This window comes from Galeopterus variegatus, unplaced genomic scaffold (assembly GCF_000696425.1).
Source record: "Galeopterus variegatus unplaced genomic scaffold, G_variegatus-3.0.2 Scaffold302, whole genome shotgun sequence".
In the NCBI taxonomy this organism is placed as follows: Eukaryota; Metazoa; Chordata; class Mammalia; order Dermoptera; family Cynocephalidae; genus Galeopterus; species Galeopterus variegatus.
In genome coordinates, this window is record NW_007726413.1 from 572,152 (window position 1) to 594,015 (window position 21,864).

General features: G+C 40.0%; 4 protein-coding genes across 5 annotated transcripts in view; 3 read left to right on the forward strand and 1 right to left on the reverse strand.

Moving 5' to 3' along the window:
• Positions 1-4,883, forward strand: part of POLE2 (polymerase (DNA directed), epsilon 2, accessory subunit) — a 29,582-nt gene extending 24,699 nt beyond the window's left edge. The window contains exons 18-20 of the mRNA XM_008567194.1: positions 895-1,071; positions 1,472-1,539; positions 4,759-4,883. Coding sequence (XP_008565416.1) covers positions 895-1,071; positions 1,472-1,539; positions 4,759-4,777 — 264 coding nt within the window. The 3' untranslated portion in view covers positions 4,778-4,883. The remainder of the gene's footprint in view (positions 1-894; positions 1,072-1,471; positions 1,540-4,758) is intronic.
• An 86-nt stretch (positions 4,884-4,969) lies between these two features.
• Positions 4,970-15,282, forward strand: DNAAF2 (dynein, axonemal, assembly factor 2). Of its 2 annotated transcripts, XM_008567186.1 has the most exons (3): positions 4,970-8,818; positions 12,317-12,460; positions 13,347-15,282. In XM_008567186.1, the coding sequence occupies exons 1-3, from the start codon at positions 6,956-6,958 to the stop codon at positions 13,836-13,838; spliced, it is 2,499 nt and encodes an 832-aa protein (XP_008565408.1). In that variant the 5' UTR covers positions 4,970-6,955; the 3' UTR covers positions 13,839-15,282. The 2 variants fall into 2 exon arrangements, with proteins under 2 accessions (XP_008565408.1, XP_008565409.1); XM_008567187.1 differs by lacking the exon at positions 12,317-12,460.
• Positions 14,406-18,163, reverse strand: MGAT2 (mannosyl (alpha-1,6-)-glycoprotein beta-1,2-N-acetylglucosaminyltransferase). Its single transcript, XM_008567185.1, has one exon. It carries the CDS (start codon positions 17,677-17,679, stop codon positions 16,354-16,356), a length of 1,326 nt encoding a protein of 441 aa, XP_008565407.1. The 5' UTR covers positions 17,680-18,163; the 3' UTR covers positions 14,406-16,353.
• Positions 18,164-18,261: 98 nt separating this feature from the next.
• Positions 18,262-19,555, forward strand: RPL36AL (ribosomal protein L36a-like). The gene is made up of 2 exons (XM_008567188.1): positions 18,262-18,365; positions 19,113-19,555. Exon 2 carries the CDS (start codon positions 19,144-19,146, stop codon positions 19,462-19,464), a length of 321 nt encoding a protein of 106 aa, XP_008565410.1. The 5' UTR covers positions 18,262-18,365; positions 19,113-19,143; the 3' UTR covers positions 19,465-19,555.
• Positions 19,556-21,864: the final 2,309 nt, after the last annotated feature.

Here is a 21,864-nt window from a genome sequence, read left to right on the forward strand (position 1 = left end):
AGCTACTTAATAATTTGCCCTTGTGTTATGATGTTTATTCACGGTTCAAAATAATTTGAACATACTTTTGTGGGCTAATTTTTGTTACTAAGTCAGTATTTCTCAGCTTTCTATTCAAGTGTCCTGTAATTGGCAGAGGAAAGCCCAGAACAAGCAGGAAATGTCTTTGAAGCTTCCTGTTTTGCCTTTAAAACTCTCATTTAAAAATTTTTTTTGGCAGCTGGCTGGTACCGGTATCCAAACCCTTGACTTTTGTCTTACAACACTGTGTTCTAACCAACTGAGCTAACCAGAAAAACTCTTTTAAATTGTACTTCAAAATATATTTTATATGGTATGTTGACATCAGGAGGATGTGCAGTGTTTATCTGTAGCTTCAAGATTCCCTGACATGCAGTTGTCAATCCCTGGTTACATATACCCCCATTTGAGAAGTATGGAAGTAGATCCTACAGAACATTTTTATTATTCATTTTATAACATTTAAAATTTATGTAGGCTACAATCAAATTTTGGTTTTAATATGCAATTTTTAGATGAACTGAATGTGTTTATTATAAATAATGAGTTTATTGTACAGCTTTAAGTACAGTTGATCCAATATGGCTATGGGGGAGTAACTTTTATTTTTTTTTTTTGGAGGATGGCCAGTATGGGGAGTTGCTTTTATGGTACATGCTATTAAATGAAATCTCATAGATTTTTTCCCCTAAAATATAAGATAATTTATTTCATTTTACCAGTGTTTCCCAAAGCTCTGTGATTCAAAGCTTTCCTAATTGTTTCTCAAATTTCCTAGGTCCTCTTGGTAATTAATATTTAGTTTGAAACTGTTTAGCTATTTTCACTTTTACAAATGAACTGAAGTTTGCTTTGTTTTGTGTTCTTTTGTAGTTTGTAAAGACTATCTTGTCCCAAGGGCATCTGACTCCTCTACCTCTTTATGTGTGCCCAGTGTACTGGGCATATGACTATGCTTTGCGAGTATATCCTGTGCCAGATCTACTTGTCATTGCAGACAAATATGATCCTTTCACTGTGACCAATACCGAATGCCTCTGCATAAACCCCGTAAGAACGTAGTTAATCTTATATTGTCATTATTTGCCATGATTAGATGCATTTCTTTACATTTAAAATCTAATTTTAATTGGGGAGAGGGGCAGGAAAGATTTCTTGAACATGACATTTGAGTGTCTCATATGCATATTTAGCATTACACAGTACTATTTCTTATACTAAGTAGAACCACTCCTGAGTGTTTCCAGTCACATCTGTTAGCATAAGACTGTCTAGCCAACTTGAAAGACTTTTGCTTCAAGTGGGTATTTTATAGTAACATCTCTCTATAGATTATGTAAAAATCTGTATTATTTTATAGTAATAGTCATATCTTGTAATTTGATTTTAAAAATATGGATTATTTTATAAAAGGTGAGTATTCACTTATAGGCATTTTTCTTTCCAAAAGGGCTCTTTTCCAAGAAGTGGATTTTCATTCAAAGTTTTTTATCCTTCTAATAAGACAGTAGAAGATAGGTAAGTGTGCCCACAGAAACAGCAAGGGGATTTCTCTTGGGGTTTGATTGCTAAAAATCACATGTTCTGTAGTTGTCCTGAGATTTTAAAAAATGCTGTAGTGACCCATTGGAAATGTTCTAGGCTGAACTAATTGTGGTCATGTTATATGACACAAAATTGTATGTTCTTGATGGTATGTTTGTGTTGAAATTGGTTAAGAACTGTTTTCTGAGGGAAATCTCAGACCAGCTGTGGAGATGGGCTAGTTACAGGCTGACTCCTGATGATGCTCTTTTTCTGAGAGGTCAGCCCTGCCTGTCCTCCACATGGTTGATTCTAAAAGCCTAGGTAATCTGCCTTAAATTAGCAGCAAAGTAGTAATGAGGAGCTGGGTTTGAGTGTGGTGATGGTGAGGGGTTGGGGTTGCAGGGAGATCTTAGGAAAGAAAGAATAATCACCTGGTGGGTAGTGGTTTTCACAGGGTGACCTATATTGCCTTAGATTCTTCTGGGGTCCTTGTTAAAAATGTTAAGGTCTAGGATCTCTCCCCAGACTCATCAAATAGCTCTCTAGTTGTATAGCCCACGAATATGCATTTTAAAAACTGTTTCCCTTGGATTTGGGCATACTAACACGATTTCTCAGGTAACTATACTTTGAAAAAGCTCCCACTTCTGATTAAGAACAAGTGACCAAGTAATACACTCCAGGTTGTTGTCAGAGAATATAATATTGAACACACAGCCCAACTTTTTTTTTTGTAATTAACATTTATTTAAATAAAAACAAATACAAGTATGTAACAAAAATTTCAAACAATGCTTAAAAGTATAAAATTGAAAAGGAAAAATACTTTCGCTGCCAGCCCTGAAACTATGATTAAGTTTCTATTTCTTTTTTTTTTTTTTTTTGGCGGCTGACAGTTATGGAGATCTGAACCCTTGACCTTAGTGTTATAACACCTCATTCTTACCAACTGAGCTAACCAGCCAGCCCAACAGTTTCTTAAATTTCTTGAAAAAAAATTTATGCATATATTCTTGCTGTTCAGTACTTACGGAGGAGTGAAGTTCATTCATTCTGCGAGATATTCTAAATTTTGTTCTTTGATTCACTCATTTGACATTTGATTCTTACTGTATTCCAGGCACTGGTTAGTTCTTGGAATATTGGCAAACAGACACTCTCATAAAAGTTGCAGATATTCTAGTCTCTAGTTCCATAAGCCTCACATGTTTGACTTGGAATGATAAAAAAAAAATTGGAATGCCTTAGGTAAGGACACTCGCTCTTCAGCCTTACCACTCTGTTGTCTACACCTGGATACCTCTGAGGGCATTTCATTTGTGACCCCAGGACTAAGTCAGCTCTGAGAGCTGTCAGCCTGGAGCATACTGTCCTGTCCACATTTTGATTGACTTTTACTGAACTGAGATTTGATATAAAACTTACAGACATATAAAACTTGAAGAAGAAAAACAAAAAACCCAAAATTTGGTCTACTATGAAAGGGAACTTTCAACAGATTTCAGTACAAGAGAAATTTGTCTGTCTCAAGCAACTGTTTTTATCTTAGGAAGACTGTTAATCTAATAGACTGACTGACTTTGTTTTAACTGTTAGGAAGCTCAGCCAAATTTGCAGCCCACCTCTATAGCAGTACGTGACTTAACTAGCGTAAATGTTGGGTGATAATCTTAGCTATGGCTTCATCTTTTCTGATTTGTATTTCCCCCTTACCTGAATTTCCTCAATTTCATACTTTTATCTTTTTATTACATCTGTCTCTGCAAACCACTTTTTATTCTTTTTAAAAATGAGTTGAGGCTGGCTAGTTAGCTCAGTTTGTTAGAGCATGGTCCTGATAACACAAAGGTCCAGGGTTCGATCTCTGTACCAGCCAGCTGTCCCCCGACCTCACACAAAAAAAGAGTTGGGATATAATAAACCACAATAGGAAATTAGCCGATTTTTTTTTTTTTTTGTGGCTGGCTGATATGGGGATCTGAACCCTTGACCTTGGTGTTATAACACCATGCTCTAACCAGCTGAGCTAACTGGCCAGCCCAACTGATTATTATGATAGCATTTGATACTTCAGCTACATTTCTTATAATGTTCCCCAAATGCCATGCAGAGCTGTTTTGTGTTCTGTGCACTCTATGCATATACAAACTTTTTTTTTTTTTTAAAGATGACCGGTAAGGGGATCTTAACCCTTGATTTGGTGTTGTCAGCACCACGCTCTCCCAAATGAGCTAACCGGCTATCCCAGGATAGGGATCTGAACCTGTGGCCTCGGTGTTATCAGCACCACATTCTCCCGAGTGAGCCACAGGCCGGGCCTGCATATACAGACTTCTATTACAGTTCCTAGTATACTGTATTAGAAGTCACTTGTATGCCTGTCCTCAATAGTTTTAGCATAGAGTCTAGCATAGCACTTGACTTGAAACTTTTTGTTAGAGTATTTATGAAATCACATTGTGGAGTTAATCACAGAAATGTAGTCAAAATAGTTAAAGTTAACCCTGTTTCAACATGTAATTTCAAGTAGTTTTTATTTGAAAACACAATATTGGTGAGATAGTGGGGAAATACACATTTTCGTACATAGTTGGTCAGAATGAAAAGTGGTAAAAACCTTTACTGAGGCCAATTTGACAAGATTTATTAAGACCTAAAATGCATATACCAGCAATTCCATTTCTAGGAATTTATCCTACAGGTATGCTTGGGCTGATGTATAAAGTAGGTATAGTTGTTTTTATTGTAATTGCTACAATATCAAAAAATAAGAAACAGTTTAAATGTATATCTATATGTGTATACTTATTCAGAACTTTTCTTATTTAAATTTCAAAGCCATAAAGGAATTAGTTGAATAAATTATAAATATATTTACTACTAATTGAAAAAAGGAAAGTGTAGAATAGTATGCATAATTATTGTACCGCTGGTATATGTGTTTTTAAAGTATAAACCCATATATACACATGCTTATATATGATTAGAGGTTTTTTTTTTTTCTTTTTTAATTAGACTATATAAGGATATGCAGTTGCTTTTGGAGAGCAGAAATGGGGTGTGAGACTGACTTTTTAAGTGTACCCTTTTGTATTTGGAACAATGTACATGTACTGACTTATTTTAAAATTAATGAACAACTAATTATTAAGAAATGTACAATAACAGGTTTCCAAAATGTTTAGTTTTACAAATTTTTTCTATTTTCAGCAAACTTCAAGGCTTTTGAGATTCGTAAAGACTATCTAAAGAAACAAAATTCATCAGTTTTCAGCTTAATTTTATATTTTATGTAATTTTGATATTAAGTTACAATAAAATTACGGTAAACTTTATAATATTCTGCTTCAGTTTCTAGTTTATGAAATTGGCAGAAGGTCAAAGTGGGGGGAGAGAGAGGGAAAAAGGAGAGAAACAAAAGGGGGTTGAACTTGTCCTTCTCCCCTGACCTTCTCCCTCCAAAAGGCATTCACATTTTTTAAGGATCAGCCTTTCCTCAGTGGATGAATTTTAGGCAAGAGATAATTTGTTTTGAAGAAGGGGGCTTTTTCAAAACTCCACATTGCCTTTTTCCACAGAGCTTCTCCTGGGAAAGGGAACGTCACATAGTAAATAATTTGGCAAGGTAGAGGGCATGAACCCTCCTTAGCAAATCTAATGAAAGCTGCAAGCCCTCTCCTCAGAAAAAACCGCACATATGAGCCTGCCCCCATACATAATGTCACATATAATTTCACAGGGTGCAGGAGCTCTGAAGGCCATTATCATTTCAAAACAGCCAGTTGAGGGTTGTTGCATTTGAGTAGTATGGTGTGTTCATGTTTGGAAATGCCTTTTGTAAGGTCGAACTTAGCCAGAATTTTGAAGTTACTAAGGTGACTTAAGTTAACGAATCCTTGGGAATGCTCCCTGACATCAGGGTTATAATAGAAAAGTGCAATTTTATACATCTGTTACATGCTTTAAAGACCTAGAACTCATCTTTGTGCCTCAAAGCTATTTCAGAGGAAAGCTTTAAAACTTATGACAGGGCATTTAAAAACTTTTTCTTAAACAAATTCACAGTAGAAAAATTAGAAAATAAAAGTAAGTATAAAGAGAAAAGTTCTAATGACCTGCAATTTTACCATCAGAGAAAAACTTTTAATATTTTGATATATCCTTCCAGATTTTTCTCTATGCATAGTTTTTCCTATAAAAATATTTTGGGATTGAACTATATATATTAAACTTGCTTTTTTCCTTTACTGTACTATATTCATTCATTAAGTATTTCAGTGCCTAATATGTTCCCGGTACTGTGGAATCCAGTGGTAAACCAGAAAGGCAGGGTCCTAGATTTCATGATGCTTACCTGCAAATAGGGACAGCCATATCCTAAAACAAAAAAATACCAAATATGAACCATGGTCAAGATAAAAACGACGTGGGCAACTTTAAGTGGGGTTTTGGAGGTAGGAGAAGCATGTCACAGGGAGTCCCTAAGGTGATATTTAAGTTCTTGAAATTCAAGGGCCCGTGCCCAGGCTGTATAGGAACCAAGAGTGTTCTGCCATGAGGCCAACTGGGGGGAGAAAATTAGATGGTAAACATGGAGAGGGTTAGGGATCAAGTGTACAGAACTTGGATGTAAAGCTACTGTAAAGTTTGCAGCAGACGGTGATATCAATTGGTTTGGTTTTAAAGATCACAAAGGCAACTGTGTGAACAGACTGTAAGAAAGGAAGAACTGAAGAGACCAGTCAGGAAGCTTTTGCAGAGATCTGAAATGAAGATGATGGTGGCTCAGACCAGAAATGCAGGTGTCTACCTTTGTTCAACTTCTAAGAGGAAATGCCCCAACTGGGACCCACTCTTTTTCCACATACACTCTCTCCTTCACAAATATATTTATACTCAAAAATACCAAACATATTTCAGGTTATAAACTTCTTAGATTTTTGAATCCCAGCTTGTGAATACACTGGCTGTGTGACCCTGGTCAGGTAACTTCTCAGGTTCCATCTTCTTGTCTGTGAAACGGGGATGAGGTTTATCTTAAACTGTTATGAACAGCGATTGAGATAACATACATAATGCTGGAAATGATGACAGTTATTACGATAGTCTGAAGAAACTGCACCGTGGCACAAGAATCTAAAAAACGCAGAAAGGGTGGTTGGCTGGTTTGAAGAAAGGAAAAGGCTATTGCTGGCATTTTCACTATCCCATTGATTCCCGCCCCTCCTCCCGGGTGTTGTGTCACTATGGCAACAAGCACGCGCTGCGCTGCCCAGTTATCGATCCTCTAGCCGTTACTGACCTCGACCGCCTCACTCTCCGCTGACCAGAGACTCCCGGGCGTATCTCATTCACCGTGTTTCGGATTGCTCCCCCTTGGCCCGAGGGCGAGGAGCCACGGGGCAGCATGGCCAAAGCGGCAGGCCCCTCGCCGCTAGAGGACTTGGATCTGAGCGGAGAGGAGGTCCAGCGGCTCACCTCCGCCTTCCAGGATCCGGAGTTCCGGCGAATGTTCTCCGAGTACGCCGAGGAGCTCACCGACCCGGAGAACCGGCGGCGCTACGAGGCGGAGATCACCGCGCTGGAGCGTGAGCGCGGAGTGGAGGTGCGGTTCGTGCACCCGGAGCCGGGTCATGTGCTGCGCACCAGCCTAGACGGGTCGCGGCGCTGCTTCGTGAACGTGTGCAGCAACGCGCTGGTGGGCGCGCCCAGCAGCCGGCCTGGCTCCGGGGCCGAGGCGCCCGGCAGCCACTGGTCTCTGCCCTACAGCCTGGCGCCCGGCCGCGAGTACGCGGGGCGCAGCGGCACCCGCTACATGGTCTACGACGTGGTCTTCCACCCAGATGCGCTCGTGCTGGCCCGGCGCCACGAGCACTTCCGCCACATGCTGGACGCCACGGCCCTAGAGGCGGTCGAGAAGCAGTTCAGCGTGAAGCTGGATCGCAGGAATGCAAAAACCCTGAAGATCAAGTACAAGGGGACCCCGGAGGCCGCCGTGCTGCGCACGCCCCTGCCCGGGGGCGTCCCGTCCCGTCCCGAGGGGGAGCCGGCGGGCCCTCTCCCGGATTTCCCCTACCCCTACCGGTACCCGGCAGCCGCCGGGAACTCTGCGGCCCCCCGGCCGCAGGCGCCCTCCCCTCCCGAGGTGGCCTTGCAGCCCGCCCCCACCGAGCCGCGCTACCGCGTAGTGCAGCGCCACCACGTGGACCTCCAGGATTACCGCTGCTCCCGGGACTCGGCCCCGAGCCCCGTGCCCCACGAGCTGGTGGTTACCATAGAGCTGCCGCTGCTGCGCTCGGCCGAGCAGGCGGCGCTGGAGGGGACGGGAAAGCTGCTGCGCCTTGACTCGAGGAAACCCGACTACCGGCTGCGTCTCTCGCTCCCGTATCCGGTGGACGACAGCCGCGGTAAGGCTCAATTCAACAAGGCCCGGAGGCAGCTGGTAGTCACGCTACCCGTCGCGCTGCCAGCCGCGCGCCGGGAGCTCGCCGCGGTCCAGGAAGAGGCGGTGGGCCGGCTCGGAACTGACGGCGCAGCCTGCGCTTCCGCTCGCGACGGGGTGGCGGGACTGGCTGGGGATCGCGCCAGGGACGGAGACCGCGATCCCAGCCGAGCTGGGGTTACAGACGCCAGGATCACCACCCTGGGAGCCCCCGAGGTGGCGCCTCCGCCGGCCGGCGCTGGGGAAGATCTTACCTCAGACCTGGGGGAGCAGAACTTAAGCAGGCACGCGGTGTCGCCCCCGGGCGTCGGGGAGGAGCCGTCTCCCGGAGCAGGGAGCTTCCCTGGGGACGGCCGTAGAGACCCTCCTTGTACTGCATCCCAGGGCCTTGACTGCGAGTCTTCGGCCGGAGGAGGGGGTGCGCGCGGAGATCTCAGCGTGGAGACGGTTGTGGACCGGGAGGACACAGGCAGCGGGCCCTCTGACCGAGCCATGGATGGTCTCGGGACCGAGAACGGGGAACCTTTGTGTCCTCCTTTGCAGTGTACTCAGGATGAAGAATCCTTGACTCTGTTGATTCAAGTGCCTCGGATCCAGCCGCAAAGTCTTCAAGGGGATTTGAGCCCCCTCCGGTACAAATTGCGTTTCTCCACAGAAGACTTACCTTATTCCTTCGTTTTGCAATTTGTCCCAGAGAATAAATTGAGTACCAAAGAACCCGTGATTAGCATTTCTTCAGACAATGCAGTGATAGAACTGGCCAAATCTCCAGGGAGCCATGGACATTGGAGAGAGTGGTATTATGGTTTAAACAACGATTCTTTGGAGGTAACAGTTCTTTGTAGAGTCTTAATATTTGAAATATTCCATCTCAGTTTTAAAATTTATTACAGGTACACTCTCAGTTTATCCTAAACAAAACATTTTCCATGATAACTTTTCTTGTAATGACTTGAAACTGATACACGTGATGAAAGATGTCAGTGGGTGTTGAACGCATTTTGAAAACAAAACGTACGCACATCCCCTCCGGGGATGGGTTTCAAATCTTCAAAGTTGCACCTAATGTCCATTGACTCCGAAAGATACTATGAATGAATTCTGAGGGATCTGTAGGCCTTGGAATTGTGTGCAAAAAGTTGAGGGTGCTCTCTCCGGGGGGGGGGGGGGGGAGCTATAACCTCGATCATTCTCAAAGGGGTTTCTGACAAAAATAAGTTAAAGAAGCACGCCATAATGGCTATATTTGAAGTCTGGTAAATCACTTTTTCCAAGCTTACATAGTAATGATAATTTACTTCCAGAGAGGAAAAGTAATCGCCAGTGCCACACAGTTCTTGTGTGGGAAAACAAACTCAGACTCAAGTGTCAATCTAAAATCCCATGCCTTTTTCAGCCATATCGTATTGCTTAATTTTGATTGCTTATTTTGGTGGGATTGTCCTCCGGTGGGCGCTACATTACATTAAAATTATGTCTTTTTGCATCTGTTTAATCATCTTTATGTTCTTGCTAGTATTTAGCACACTGGCTGGCATTTAACAAAGTGTAATAAATATTTGGGCGCTACATTACATTAAAATTATGTCTTTTTGCATCTGTTTAATCTTTATGTTCTTGCTAGTATTTAGCACACTGGCTGGCATTTAACAAAGTGTAATAAATATTTGTTGAACTGAACATCACCTGCCTTAGCTGCATCTCTTCATTATTTAGTTTACTTAGAATGTAATTTTGATGAATAATTTAGTATGACCTGTTCTAGTTCTGCTATACTTTTTAGGTTATTGAGGTTCTTGAATTTCAGATTCAGTACTCCGCTACTGTTTGCAAATGTCGAAAAAAGTACTTAAAATTCGAAGTTCTAAAGACTCTTTAAACTCATAAATGAAAAATTAGTGGTTTTGACAGGTTTGTATCAGTGTTACATGTAATTTTTTTAAAGATTCTTTTCACGTATTTAAGACTTAAGGCTGGCGGGTCAGCTCAGTTGGTTACAGCGGAGCCTTCCAACACTAATGTCAGGGGTTCTGATCCCCATACAGGTTATCTGCAAGAAAAAGTCAAGTTCCCAGAAACAGCACTAGTTGCACAGGTTATATGTTAAAAATAAGTATTTGACCTTGGGCTCTAACCTGTCAGAAATTTTTACTTCTTGTTTTTCTAGAAATTTACTAATAAGTAACATCTGCATTTTATGTGTTGGGGTGTCTGTGAAAAGTAGTTAATTTGAAACCCTCCAAAAATGGTAAAATAAGTAGCCAGGCTAGATAAGATATTTTGTTAGAATATAAAATATTAAATTGAATAACTCTGTCATCAGAAGGGAGAAATTAAAGAAAGGGCAGTCATTTTCCTGTAATTGTTTTAATAAGTATGAAAATAACAACGTGGGAAGAAAATGTTATGGACAGGCAGTTAAGAGAATATTCAAGAATATATCTTAATCTGATTTTCAAGTATGCTAACATTTTAGCAAAGAAACTAGGCCAAAATGGGATTAGGGCAACTGTTTATATCTTTGAAGCCAGAAATAGATTTATAATTACTTTATTAATCATTACATTTGCTAAGGCTGATGGAAACATATTGTCCAATTTTTTTTGCTTTGCATCGTACTGGACCAGACTATTAAAAGAAAAAAAGTCATAAGTAGTGGAACATTTAATATTATATGCATTATATGAAAATAATCATAATGTAAAGAGACTGTTTTATGGCCCTCTTTATGTTACTTTACACAAATAAATACTAAATATATTTGTATTTAAGCCTTAAATATTCACTGGGAATTTTCCTAGAGCTTCAGGGCCATTGAATTTATTAACTTTTATAGTAAAATCAGTCATTACAAAGAGAAGGCACATGTATGCAAATCTTCTGTATTTTAATCATAACCATTTCCATTATAAATATTTTCCTTGGGTTAACTAAAAGTTAAAATTTTTAGTGTATTTTGTGCAATGAGGCCAAGATGAATGTCTTTTCCAGAGGGATGAATCTTAGAAATGCTTTTGATGAGGGTTGGTTCTATAATAGTGTTATTTTGGATCTTCAAATAATAGCTAATTACTCAAAATATAAACTTTTCTGTTCCAAAGGTTCACTTTTGTTTAGTAGGTGTTTGCAATTTTAAATACTATTTAATAGAAGAGAACTTGAAACTTGTCTCTTTCTGGTTGTTTCCTCCTATTTAGGACAAATAATGAGCTATTTTTTTAGTAATTATAAAATTTGTTTATATAAAATACAGAGGAAAATAATTTTATCTTGTACAACAGTGTACTGATTTTATGAATTAATTGGTTAGTATAGTTATTTTCTCCACACCCTAACTATACCTATGTTCACTTGACATGAATAGAAAAAATTACCTTGTGTTTACAATTCATGTGAAAGAATGATTTTTGCATTTTCTAATAGTAGTTTGGAAATCTTTCCATGTCAGCATTTTGAAATCTATCTCATTCGTATAAATAACTATATACTAATGTCACACTGGAGTATCTCAGTGCTTAAAAACTGCATACACTTCTTTTAAATAAACTATTGTAATTGGTCTTACCTGGCCAAGAACTAAATAGCAACCTACTCACATAAAATTTGTTTTTTTTTTTTTTTTCCTTTTTGTCTTTTTTCGTGTCCGGCAACGGATCGCAACCCTCAGTGTTGCGCCTGTACCGGACCGGGACCAGCAACGGGATCGCAACCCTCGGTGTTGCACCCACACCTCGCTCAGCCAGTGAGCGGGAACCAGTCTGTATGTGGGATCCGAACCTCGGCGGGAGCGTGCCGCCTCACTCCAAAGCGGTGCACTGTAGCAGTGCGTCACTGGGCTGGCCCTAGTCACATAAAATTTGAATAGATCCTGTCATGTGTATTTCTTAGCTGACTCATTAGGAGTGTTCTAAAACTGAATTAAATTTTATAGCTGGGATTGCATTTATAGCCCTAAAGGTGATGTTACTCTTATGAAATATTAAGAGTAAAGGAAAGAAAAATCGCATTTGTAAGTAGTATTATCCGGGAGAAAAAAAACATACATCAGATTTAATAGACCGAGAAAAAGTACCAAGACTTTTTTTTAGGTTCTTTTTTATATATGTATTTATGTATGTATACATATATATGTATATATGTATGTAAACTTAGTATTATACAGAGCAATAAAAAATTCTTCCAAGGCAGCACATAAGAATAACATTAAAATAAACATTTTAAAAAGTGTAATCAGGAGCTGTGTGAGAATGTTTGTGAGCTGTTTTTAGATACAAGTGTGTCAAGTGTGACCTGTAAGGCAGAATATTTTTTCCCTTTTTATTTTAGGAAAGGTTATTTGTCAATGAAGAAAATGTTAATGAGATTCTTGAAGAGGTCCTGAGCTCTCCATTCAAACAAACAATTCCTCTAAACCAACCATTAATAGAAGTTCTTCAGGTTACTGATAATAAGATTCAAATTCTTGCAAAGGTAAGGATTTTGGTGGGTTAGGGTATAGAAGAGTGACTAAGGACAAGTTCAAAGCCTAACAAATGACTTAAATTCTTGATTTCTTTATGTCATAACTTTAAACAAAATGTACATAATGGCTGGGCAGTGATGTTAAGAAAAAGGCTTTGTGTGTACTGTGTGCTAAACACTGCTATTCATTTTCATGTTACCTCACTTAATTCCAAAATAACACTCTACTGAGGAACAAAGAGAAACTAACATTCAGGAAGTTTGAATACTAGTCCAGGGACAAACACAAGTCTTTTTTGACTCTCACACCACAGGAACTATGTCCTACAATTTATTCATTCTTTCTAGTTGAATCTGTAGTTTAGTCATTGCTATAGTCTTCAATACTAGACACAAAAATAATTTAGTAACCAGCACAATTGACTGACACATGATTTGGAGGAAGGATGGCTTTGAACAATCACAGAAATTCAAGAAAATTCAAGAAATTCAACAATGCTCTTATAGCTGTTAAAAAGTTTTGTAGGCCATGTTGAAAATCTTGGATTATTCTATTATGAAGGAGATGAATCATTGAAAGGATTTAATCAGAAAATTAATGCCAGGTTTGCATTATTAAAAATGACTGGCAACAGTTGGTTAGAGTGTGGTGATGATAACACCAAGGTCCAAGGTTCAATCCATGTACCAGCCAGCAGCCAAAACCCAACCAAAACAAAAAAATGACTGACAGCATTTAGAGGATGACTTTGAGGGGGAAGCCAGGAAGCATATCTGCAGGTCTGCAAGCGTTACTACCTCACAACTTTAAAAAAAATTTTTATTTCCAGGGGGTACTACAATCTAATTTTTCATTGTTTCAAAGAATTATTAATGTGTTTTTTTCTTGACACAGTTGCAAGAATGTAGTAACTCTGATCAGCTTAAAGGAAAGGAAGAAAGAGTCAATGAAGGAAGTCACCTAACTGAAAAAGAAAATATAGAACATCTTAGCACCTCTACAACTGATTCTGATTCATCTACAGCAGTTAAGTCACTAGAAATAGATAGCTGTGGTTCAGTTGTGTGTGTTCAACAAGAGTCTTTTGATGTTTCTCAAATGCTATTTGGAAAATGTCAACAAACTGAATCAAAAATGGAACCTGAATTTATAAAGGAAGAAAGTGCTTTGTACTCAAATGAGGGAAAAGATGTTATAACTGAAGAGAAGGAAATAGCTGGTGATCACCTGTCTTCATTACTGAACAAAACTACAGTTCACAGTATACATGATTTTGACAGCATAAAAGAAACCAATATGCAGGATGGTAGTGTGGAGATTACTAAAGGTCATGTGACTCATTGTGCATTCAGTTTTCAGAATTCTTTGCTATATGATTTGGATTAATTCTATATAATTTTGGAATTTAAGTGTTAAGAGTAAAAAATTGGGGGACCTAAAATAGGTTCTGTTAACCATTACCTTAAAACTAAAGGTATTCAACAAAGTATAAAATTAAAGTTTGCTATTTTGATTCTAATGGGGAAACTGAAGATACTTATTTTTTTTGCTTCTAGAGTTAAAGCAAAGTTTCCATAATTATGGAGCTAAGTTTTGTGATTCCTCTGATAGATGTGTATTTTTTCTAAAGGAGGGCTAAACATTTAGTTTTAATATAACCTGTATATACTTACTTCTGTGTTGATTTTTGCTTCCTTTGTTTACCATTACTTTAACAGTTTCAAAATAAATATTCACTAAGTTGTATTTGTCACACAAAGTAATTCTCAAGAATGCAATTAACTAGAAATATAAGTATGTGTGTTGTGGGGGGCAGAATCTCAAAACGATTTGTTTAAAGTCTCATTAGGATGTATTTATGCTTGAAATAGAGCTTCTTAGAGGGAAAAGAACTTTACTAACCAATATTAAAGATCTAAACAATTACAATACAAATACACCAAATGAAATTTATTATTATTGTATCAACTGTATTTTACTCTTCTGTCACACAAACTATATATATATAGTAGAGGTTAAATTATTTAATAATGATTTTGAAAATTCAGTTTTTTAAAAGACTTTCTTGGAAGTTACTATTGAAGTATTAAAACTTTCAATATACATTTCTATAGAATACATTTAAGAATTTTAAACAGAAATTATTAAAATTTGGCAATTTGTTCTTCTAGGAAAAGTGTCTTCATTATATTATTATATAAAAACAAAACAAAAGCCAGTGTTTCCTAATCAATTACTAACACCTAAAATGTGAGACAAGGAGAAAATCCTAACAGGTTTTTTCTTACAAAAATTTTTAGGACAGCATGAAAAAAAATGTATTAAGGAGTATATTTGTTGATTTAATCACTAACCCCAAGTTCATGAGGTGATCCATTTCTGTTCCAAAAACAGCTACTAATTCAGACTCTGACTTTTTTAGCTCAGTCCTTGAAATCACCTAATTTCTTTAGTTCTTTGAACTGGTGGTGTCAGGTCAAAGTACAAAAAACCTGTAGTCAGCCTGGTGATTCATCCTGATTTACGTTTATAACCACCAGAGAAAGTCTAGCACAAGATTGGGCTCTGAGGGTAGTAGACAGGTAGCTCATAAAACAAGAGAACTATTTGCCTTATCTTAGATGAGCACATGTATTTTTCAACCACTATGAATCTTAAGTTGATGCAATAATTTTGAAACTGTCCATTTAATAGTTATCTTAGGTTGAAATGACTAATTGTAATTCCTTTACACAGAAATTGGTCTTTTATGGGTAATTTTTGGTTAATTGAATTATGTATTAAGGGAAACTTCTATAAACTTCTACATTAAATGTGGAGTAAATTTTAAGCCTGTTTCCTCTTATTTATTGTATCTGTTCTTTTAAAAAGTATGATTTCAGTTAAAGCTGGCATTAGGACATGTTTCACTTTGGCAGGACAGAACGTTGTATCATTTCTGGCTTTCATGAACAATTTAGGCTGTATTTCCCTTACACAGCAGCTTTTTATTGTTAATTATCTATGCCTGGCTAATTTGAAAGCCCAACAGTTTCTTCCAAAGGGAATGCATTGTTAGAGCTGAGTTTTATTTCAAACTCAATTATACAAGGTATAGATAGTAAACGTTAAGATGTAATGCCATCTTTCAAAACTTCAAGAATGTCTCCACTGAATTTTAGTGTAAACAAAACTTATTCTGCAAAATGATCAGGAAATTTTTTATGCAAAGATGAGTATTTTATTTTGGCAGAGCTAAAAGAAAAAAAAAAAAAAAACCCACCATATTCCTACGGTGAGGTGAAAACAATGTTCTTCCTTATCAATTGGATACATTCCAAAAGAAAGTGTGTTGTATGAAGGTTCCAAAGCACAGGCAAATCAACACAATAGTATAGAAATCCGTAATACTGAAAGTGGTTTCTGACAGGGTGTTTAACAAACATAACTTCTTAATTATTAAACCAGTGAAGCTGTCCTTTCCTGAAAACTGTGTTAAGACTGAAATTAGGCTATTCCATTAACACTCTAACCATTTTACTGTAATACTTTTTACTGCTATGAATTTTAAATAAATTTTGCTGTACTTAAAATAAGTTTTGAAAGTGGAAAAGTTTACAAAGTTTCAGATAAAAAGATCAATAGATGAATTTAAACAAAATTTCCCCTTCTCTCTTATCAATTAACAGTAATCATTACCTTTAGCTTTAAAACCCAACTCCCAAAATGAAAACTTCAGTTTTAAATCTTAATCAGACATATCTGAAAAAGATTACTATGTATTTGGACAGCTTTTACAAGAATTTTTTTTTTTAATTAAAGCAGAAACCAGTTCCTAAACTCTTTTATTCAACTGTATATCCTGTTTGGACAAATATCAAAAATAGAAGACTGTCACTTTTGCTTTTATAATTGTGATTTTTCACTGCAGTCTTCTATAACTTTTACAGAGTTCATGGTCCCTAATATCTCCCCACCCTCCATTTTTCCTAGGTGGGGTAATGGCTACCATGGTAAACTTCTCACCGATACTTAGAGTTTCTGGAAACATGTACTGCTTGTTATTATTTAGAAGTGACTCAATTTGGGCACTCTGGGTGGATGGCCTACAGGTTTTCTTGTGATGCATACCACAGTCACCAGCATGAAAAATCCTAGGAACTTGAGGAACCAGCACTTTCCAGAATTTTGGAAGACAAGATACAGTCAAATACTGAAGAGTCCAGTCCCAGTTATAATCATCATAAGTACAGAAAGTGTCTGTGCACTCGATCAGCTTCTGATAGATATCCCGGGTCAAGGCTAGACCCATATTGTGCTCTGTGGATTTCCAAGTTTTCACATCTACCTTGTCAGCAATGCCATAGAAACTGCGACCCGCAGTATAGGTCCCCAGAGAGATAACATCACACTCAGGACATTCTTGCTGCTTAAATTTCCACATCTTTTTGAAGACATGGTAAAAGTCTGGGGCTAAGTAGTGATCCTCTTCTAGGAAAAGTATAAGGCCAGAATAATCTCGAAGAACTTTGACCCTTTCCCATACAAAATGCAATTTCCACCACCAATGATGTTTGGTTTGGGAGAACTTGGCCTCTCTATAATGGCCGAAAGAGTCGGGATACTCAGCATTAATGCACCCCAATTTCAAAGCCGCATTCTTCTGCAGGTCTCTGGGGCAATCTCTGGGGTCACTACCCGGAAACTCGTTGGGGTACAACTGAATGCTGAAAGGAAAGAACACCTGCAAAACCGGACAAAAATCAACTTCAGCGATGAGCTGATTGATCTCTGTCGACCAGAAGTCGTGGCTAAAGATGACAAGGACGTTGTCAATGCCCTGGGCTTTTCGAAGTGAATCCAGTAGCAGTCTGAGGTATTCGGGCCGGTTATGCACCTGGACCACCAACACCAGCTCCCGGGGGGCCCAGGTGCCAGCCTTATCTACATTCCTCAGCGTCTGATCAAAGTTCAGCTGGTACACCAGGGACCGGTACCGCAGCGTCAGGTTGTCCACCTCGGGCTGGGGGGCCGCCGACTCGTTGGAGACCCTGCGGATGCCCACAGACACAGAGGGATGGTCCACGCCCCGGCCGCCCGCACCTCGCGCGGTCTCGGCGTCCAGTAGCGGCGGGGCGAGGGCCTCGTTCTTCCTTTGTCGCCCATTGCTGCTCCAGAGGACGAAGCCGCAGGCAGCCACCACGAGCATTAGGATTAGCACCTTCCGTTTGTAGATGCGGAACCTCATGGTCTCCAGGGCCGGGAGCGCGGGCGGGCGCGGAAAGGAGCTAGCTGCTTAGGCACGGAAAGGGCGGGAGGACCGTAGCCGTCGCCTGGGCCTGTAGCGGTCGGAACGGGCTCCGTGGCTGCCCTCGCTAACTCATCCCGGGCCCCGGGGGTCCTGGGGCCCGAAGGCTCTCAGCTGCCCCGCGCCGTCCGGGCTCCACACATCCTCGCCTGGCGCTGCAGCTCGGGCAGCGGCCCCGCCGCTAGGAGCCGCGGCTCGGCGTCGCCTCGGTCCTCTCCATTCAGCCCCACGGGTCCCGGAAGAAGTCCAGCCGCGGCCCCACCGCACCCCAGCTTCGTTACCTGCTCCTCCAGCGGCCCTGCGTCCTCTGCATTCTCATCCTCACGCGGGCCCCGGACAGCCAAGACCGAGCGACGCAGCCTCGCCCACTCCGGCGGCTACCGTTCTGACAAGCCGCGACTGGCCCGCGAACGCCGCGGCCCTCAGGCCCACACCCCTCCAATCCGCCCCTTCGGCCGTTGGTTGGCGCTTCCCAGACGCGTCAGGAGGCGACTGGCCGTCGTGGCCAGCTGTCTATTGGTTCGCAGTACTGTCGCTCAGGTTCAGTTCCTACTTCCGCCTCATCCCTCCTTTTCCTGTTCGGCGCGAGCGGAGCGAGGCAGCAAGTGCGGGCGCTAAGTTTCTTGGTAAGCTAAGAGCCAGACCCTGGCGGTTCCAAGGGAAGCCTCAGTCATTCAGAATCTGGGGTTGGGTTAGGTAGGCCCTTGCGGGAAGGGAGGGCGAGATCCACTGCCTCGGCTAGGCTGAGTTCAAGAACTGGCTTCTCCCTTCAGGAAACGGGCTCACACATGGCGGCTACTGGGCCGCGAGGTACGCCGGCTCGATAAGGACACGTCAGCTCTCAGGACTGCTGATGAGTGACCGTGCTTCGGAGGGGAAAAGTGAAACCACACTGATGTGGTTCTCGCGGAAGGAACGGGGCGGGTCGTAGAAGTAGCTACTACATCGCGCACTGCACCACCCATACCCGAGTTAGAAAATGGTGGAAGTGGATGTGGGGAAGGGAGTCGAAAAGAAACTCTAGTATTTACCTTCTTTTTCTGCAGAAGAAAATTAAACACCATTACGTTTTTCTTTTGGGGCAGCCACAATAAATTAAGCCTTAAGGTAACCCGTTTGTCCCGAGAACTGACTGTACTGAGCCTAGCATTGCTGTTGCTATATTTAGTGAGTCTCGTTCTATAATGCTCCAGTAATGTAAGTATTCCAAAAGGGTGTGCACTTCTGTGTGCATGTATTCATAATAAAATGCGTTCTTGGTGGACTCATACATTACGGATTTATGTAATGCTGTGTTCCTATAAATACTCGAATAGCACTTTCACGTTTCGAAGTGTTTAATATGTTGCTGTATTTTAAATATTTTACTACAGTTTTCATCGTGTAGACAGCTCTACTGCAAAGATGGTCAATGTACCTAAGACCCGAAGAACTTTCTGTAAGAAGTGTGGCAAGCATCAGCCTCACAAAGTGACCCAGTATAAGAAGGGCAAGGATTCCCTGTATGCCCAGGGGAAGAGGCGCTACGACCGGAAGCAAAGTGGCTATGGTGGGCAGACAAAGCCAATTTTCCGGAAGAAAGCTAAAACCACGAAGAAGATTGTGCTAAGGCTCGAATGTGTTGAACCTAACTGCAGGTCCAAGAGGATGCTGGCCATTAAGAGATGTAAGCACTTTGAACTGGGAGGAGATAAGAAGAGAAAGGGCCAAGTGATCCAGTTCTAAACATTGGGATTTTTCTGTTCTGTTAATCTTGAGGGGAAATGTTGAAGCTGTAGGGAAATTGCCTGTAGGAAAATAAAGTGATATTCTCAGATCTTTTGTGTTTTGACTTATAAATAGAATTGCATGTTTAATGTGTTTCTGAGTTAAGGAAATAACAGTAAATTCTTCTAAAGTGAATAAGGTTTATCCTCTTTTCAAATCCTTGCTATTTAAATTCAGTTCCCCAGAGCTGGAATTTTGTGGTTTTTGGCTTTTTGGCGGCTGGCCAGTTCAGGGATCGATCCTGTGACCTTGGTGTTACAAAGCTGTGCTCCAACCGAGCTAACTGACCAATCCCTTGAATTTTGTATTTATAAAGACCCTTAGCACTGTCTCCAAACTTGACAACCAGGTTGTGGAGATAAAATAGGGGGAAATTGGTACTTTTTTGCTTTTTGCTCAATTTCAAATATATATGTTGGGTAAATTCATAATCATGATTGAATAGCTGGGAAGGGTCTCAATCAGATTTTGGAAAAAAAAATAAGCTAGGCCTCTGTATAGCAGACTGGGTGGAGCAAAGGATCCAATTTGGGGGATAAAAGCTGACTTTTTGCAAATGTGCTGGCCAGTATTTCAACTAAAAATGCAGTTCCTCAGTTATACTAGCCACATTCAGTACTCAATAGCCACATGTAGCTAGTGGCTAGTTTATTGGACAACACAGATATAAAATTTCCAGCACAGAAAGTTCTTTTGGGCAGCACTGTTTTAGATCACAGTCTTGAAGATAAAGCAGAAACTCAAAACTGACCTTCAGCTACAAAAAGTTCTGAAGCTAGTGAAAGTGAAAAAAAATCATGATAGCATAAGCTCTGTTTTTTGAATCTCTTAGAAGATACTTTACGAGGTAATCAAATGTTAAAACTTCTTTACAGTTGGAAAGGTTGAGGAGGTTACACTTATGACAAAACAATGGTAAGTTGAAAGAATAAAAAGAACTGAACTTAGTAATTACCTATTAAAGGCAAGAAAGAACAAGTTGAATATTAAGTGAAAAAAACGGAAAGGGTATTGGTTATAAGAAGAGGACAAATTTCTGTTTTGTATATGGACTTTAAGTTGACAAAGATATGTCTGACTAAATGAGTAGTAAGAAGACTGCAAAGGCAAAGGGCTAGGGTGTAGGAGTAAATGATGGTTAGCATTTACTTCCAATATACACTACTATAGCTGCATTTGTTGATAGTTTTTCTAAAATGATGTAAAAATCAGATGTGCACAAGTCAATTTTTAAATACACCACATAACTTTTTAAAGAATCATTTTTTTTTTTTTTTTAAAAAGATGACCGGTAAGGGGATCTTAACCCTTGACTTGGTGTTGTCAGCACCACGCTCAACCAGTGAGCGAACCGGCCATCCCTATATGGGATCCGAACCCGGGGCCTTGGTGTCATCAGCACCACTCTCTCGCGAGTGAGCCACGGGCCAGCCCTAAGGAATCATTTTTTAATGCAGCTGTTTTGTAACATTACTGGACAATCCCCCACCAATTTAGGAGTTGAGAAAATTCCAAGATACCTTACTTAATTACAGAATTCTCAGTTTTAAAAAACAAAAGTGAATTAACATTAGAAGGCAGTATATAGCCTGGGCTTAAAATCTCTGATCTAGGCTCATGGTTACCTCCTTCCTAGAGTGTTCTGTGAGGATCGAAGAAAATACATATAAAACACCTGTAACAAAATAAGGACCAGGTAAAGGGCAGCTCTTTATTTAAGGCATATTTGCATTATACTGTGTACATATAATTTTTTGCTGAAAGAATTTAACTGGCCATTAGCAATACAAACTTAAGTTCGACTAAATTATTCCTCTGGACCAATGCCTAGTCTTATTTGAAAATCATATGACTAAAGTTTTAATAAAAATGTTCTGACATTTTTACAAAATAACTACCTCTTTCGTCTTCCTAAAATGTTTATTTTGGACATTTTTCTTTTTTGAAAATTCAAATATTCATGAGTAAATACTGTTTTAAGACCCTTCCTCCAAACCCAAAACAGCAATATGCTAAAACCGGAGAAAGGTTTCTCCAGTAACTTTTCCTCTTTCCTCTCCCTTGCTCCTCAAAACCAGTTAAGAGGCTATTGCAATGGTCTTGTGGAGAGGCAGATTTGAAGTAGGGCAGTGGGAATGAACAGATTGGAACAATTTGTACTGATTCTATTTTCCACAATTCTTTCAAGCTGGTTCCTTTTCCAATCCCTCTGCCTTAGTTCAAATCATCATTCTTTAACTGGTGTATTGCCACCGCTCTTTAAAGAAAAAACTTAAACATATTTAGTGACAAAAATAAACAGCAAAAAAAACCCCAAAATCCAAAACACCAAACCCTTAAATACTACAGAATACAATC

Bases quoted from the DNA above. Each gene is read 5' to 3' on its own strand.
- DNAAF2 (XM_008567186.1), top strand. From the start codon at position 6,956: ATGGCCAAAGCGGCAGGCCCCTCGCCGCTAGAGGACTTGGATCTGAGC. The intron at 8,819-12,316 runs GTAACAGTTCTT...TTTTTATTTTAG, and splicing joins TAAACAACGATTCTTTGGAG to GAAAGGTTATTTGTCAATGA. The intron at 12,461-13,346 runs GTAAGGATTTTG...TTCTTGACACAG, and splicing joins AGATTCAAATTCTTGCAAAG to TTGCAAGAATGTAGTAACTC.
- MGAT2 (XM_008567185.1), bottom strand. From the start codon at position 17,679: ATGAGGTTCCGCATCTACAAACGGAAGGTGCTAATCCTAATGCTCGTG.
- RPL36AL (XM_008567188.1), top strand. From the start codon at position 19,144: ATGGTCAATGTACCTAAGACCCGAAGAACTTTCTGTAAGAAGTGTGGC.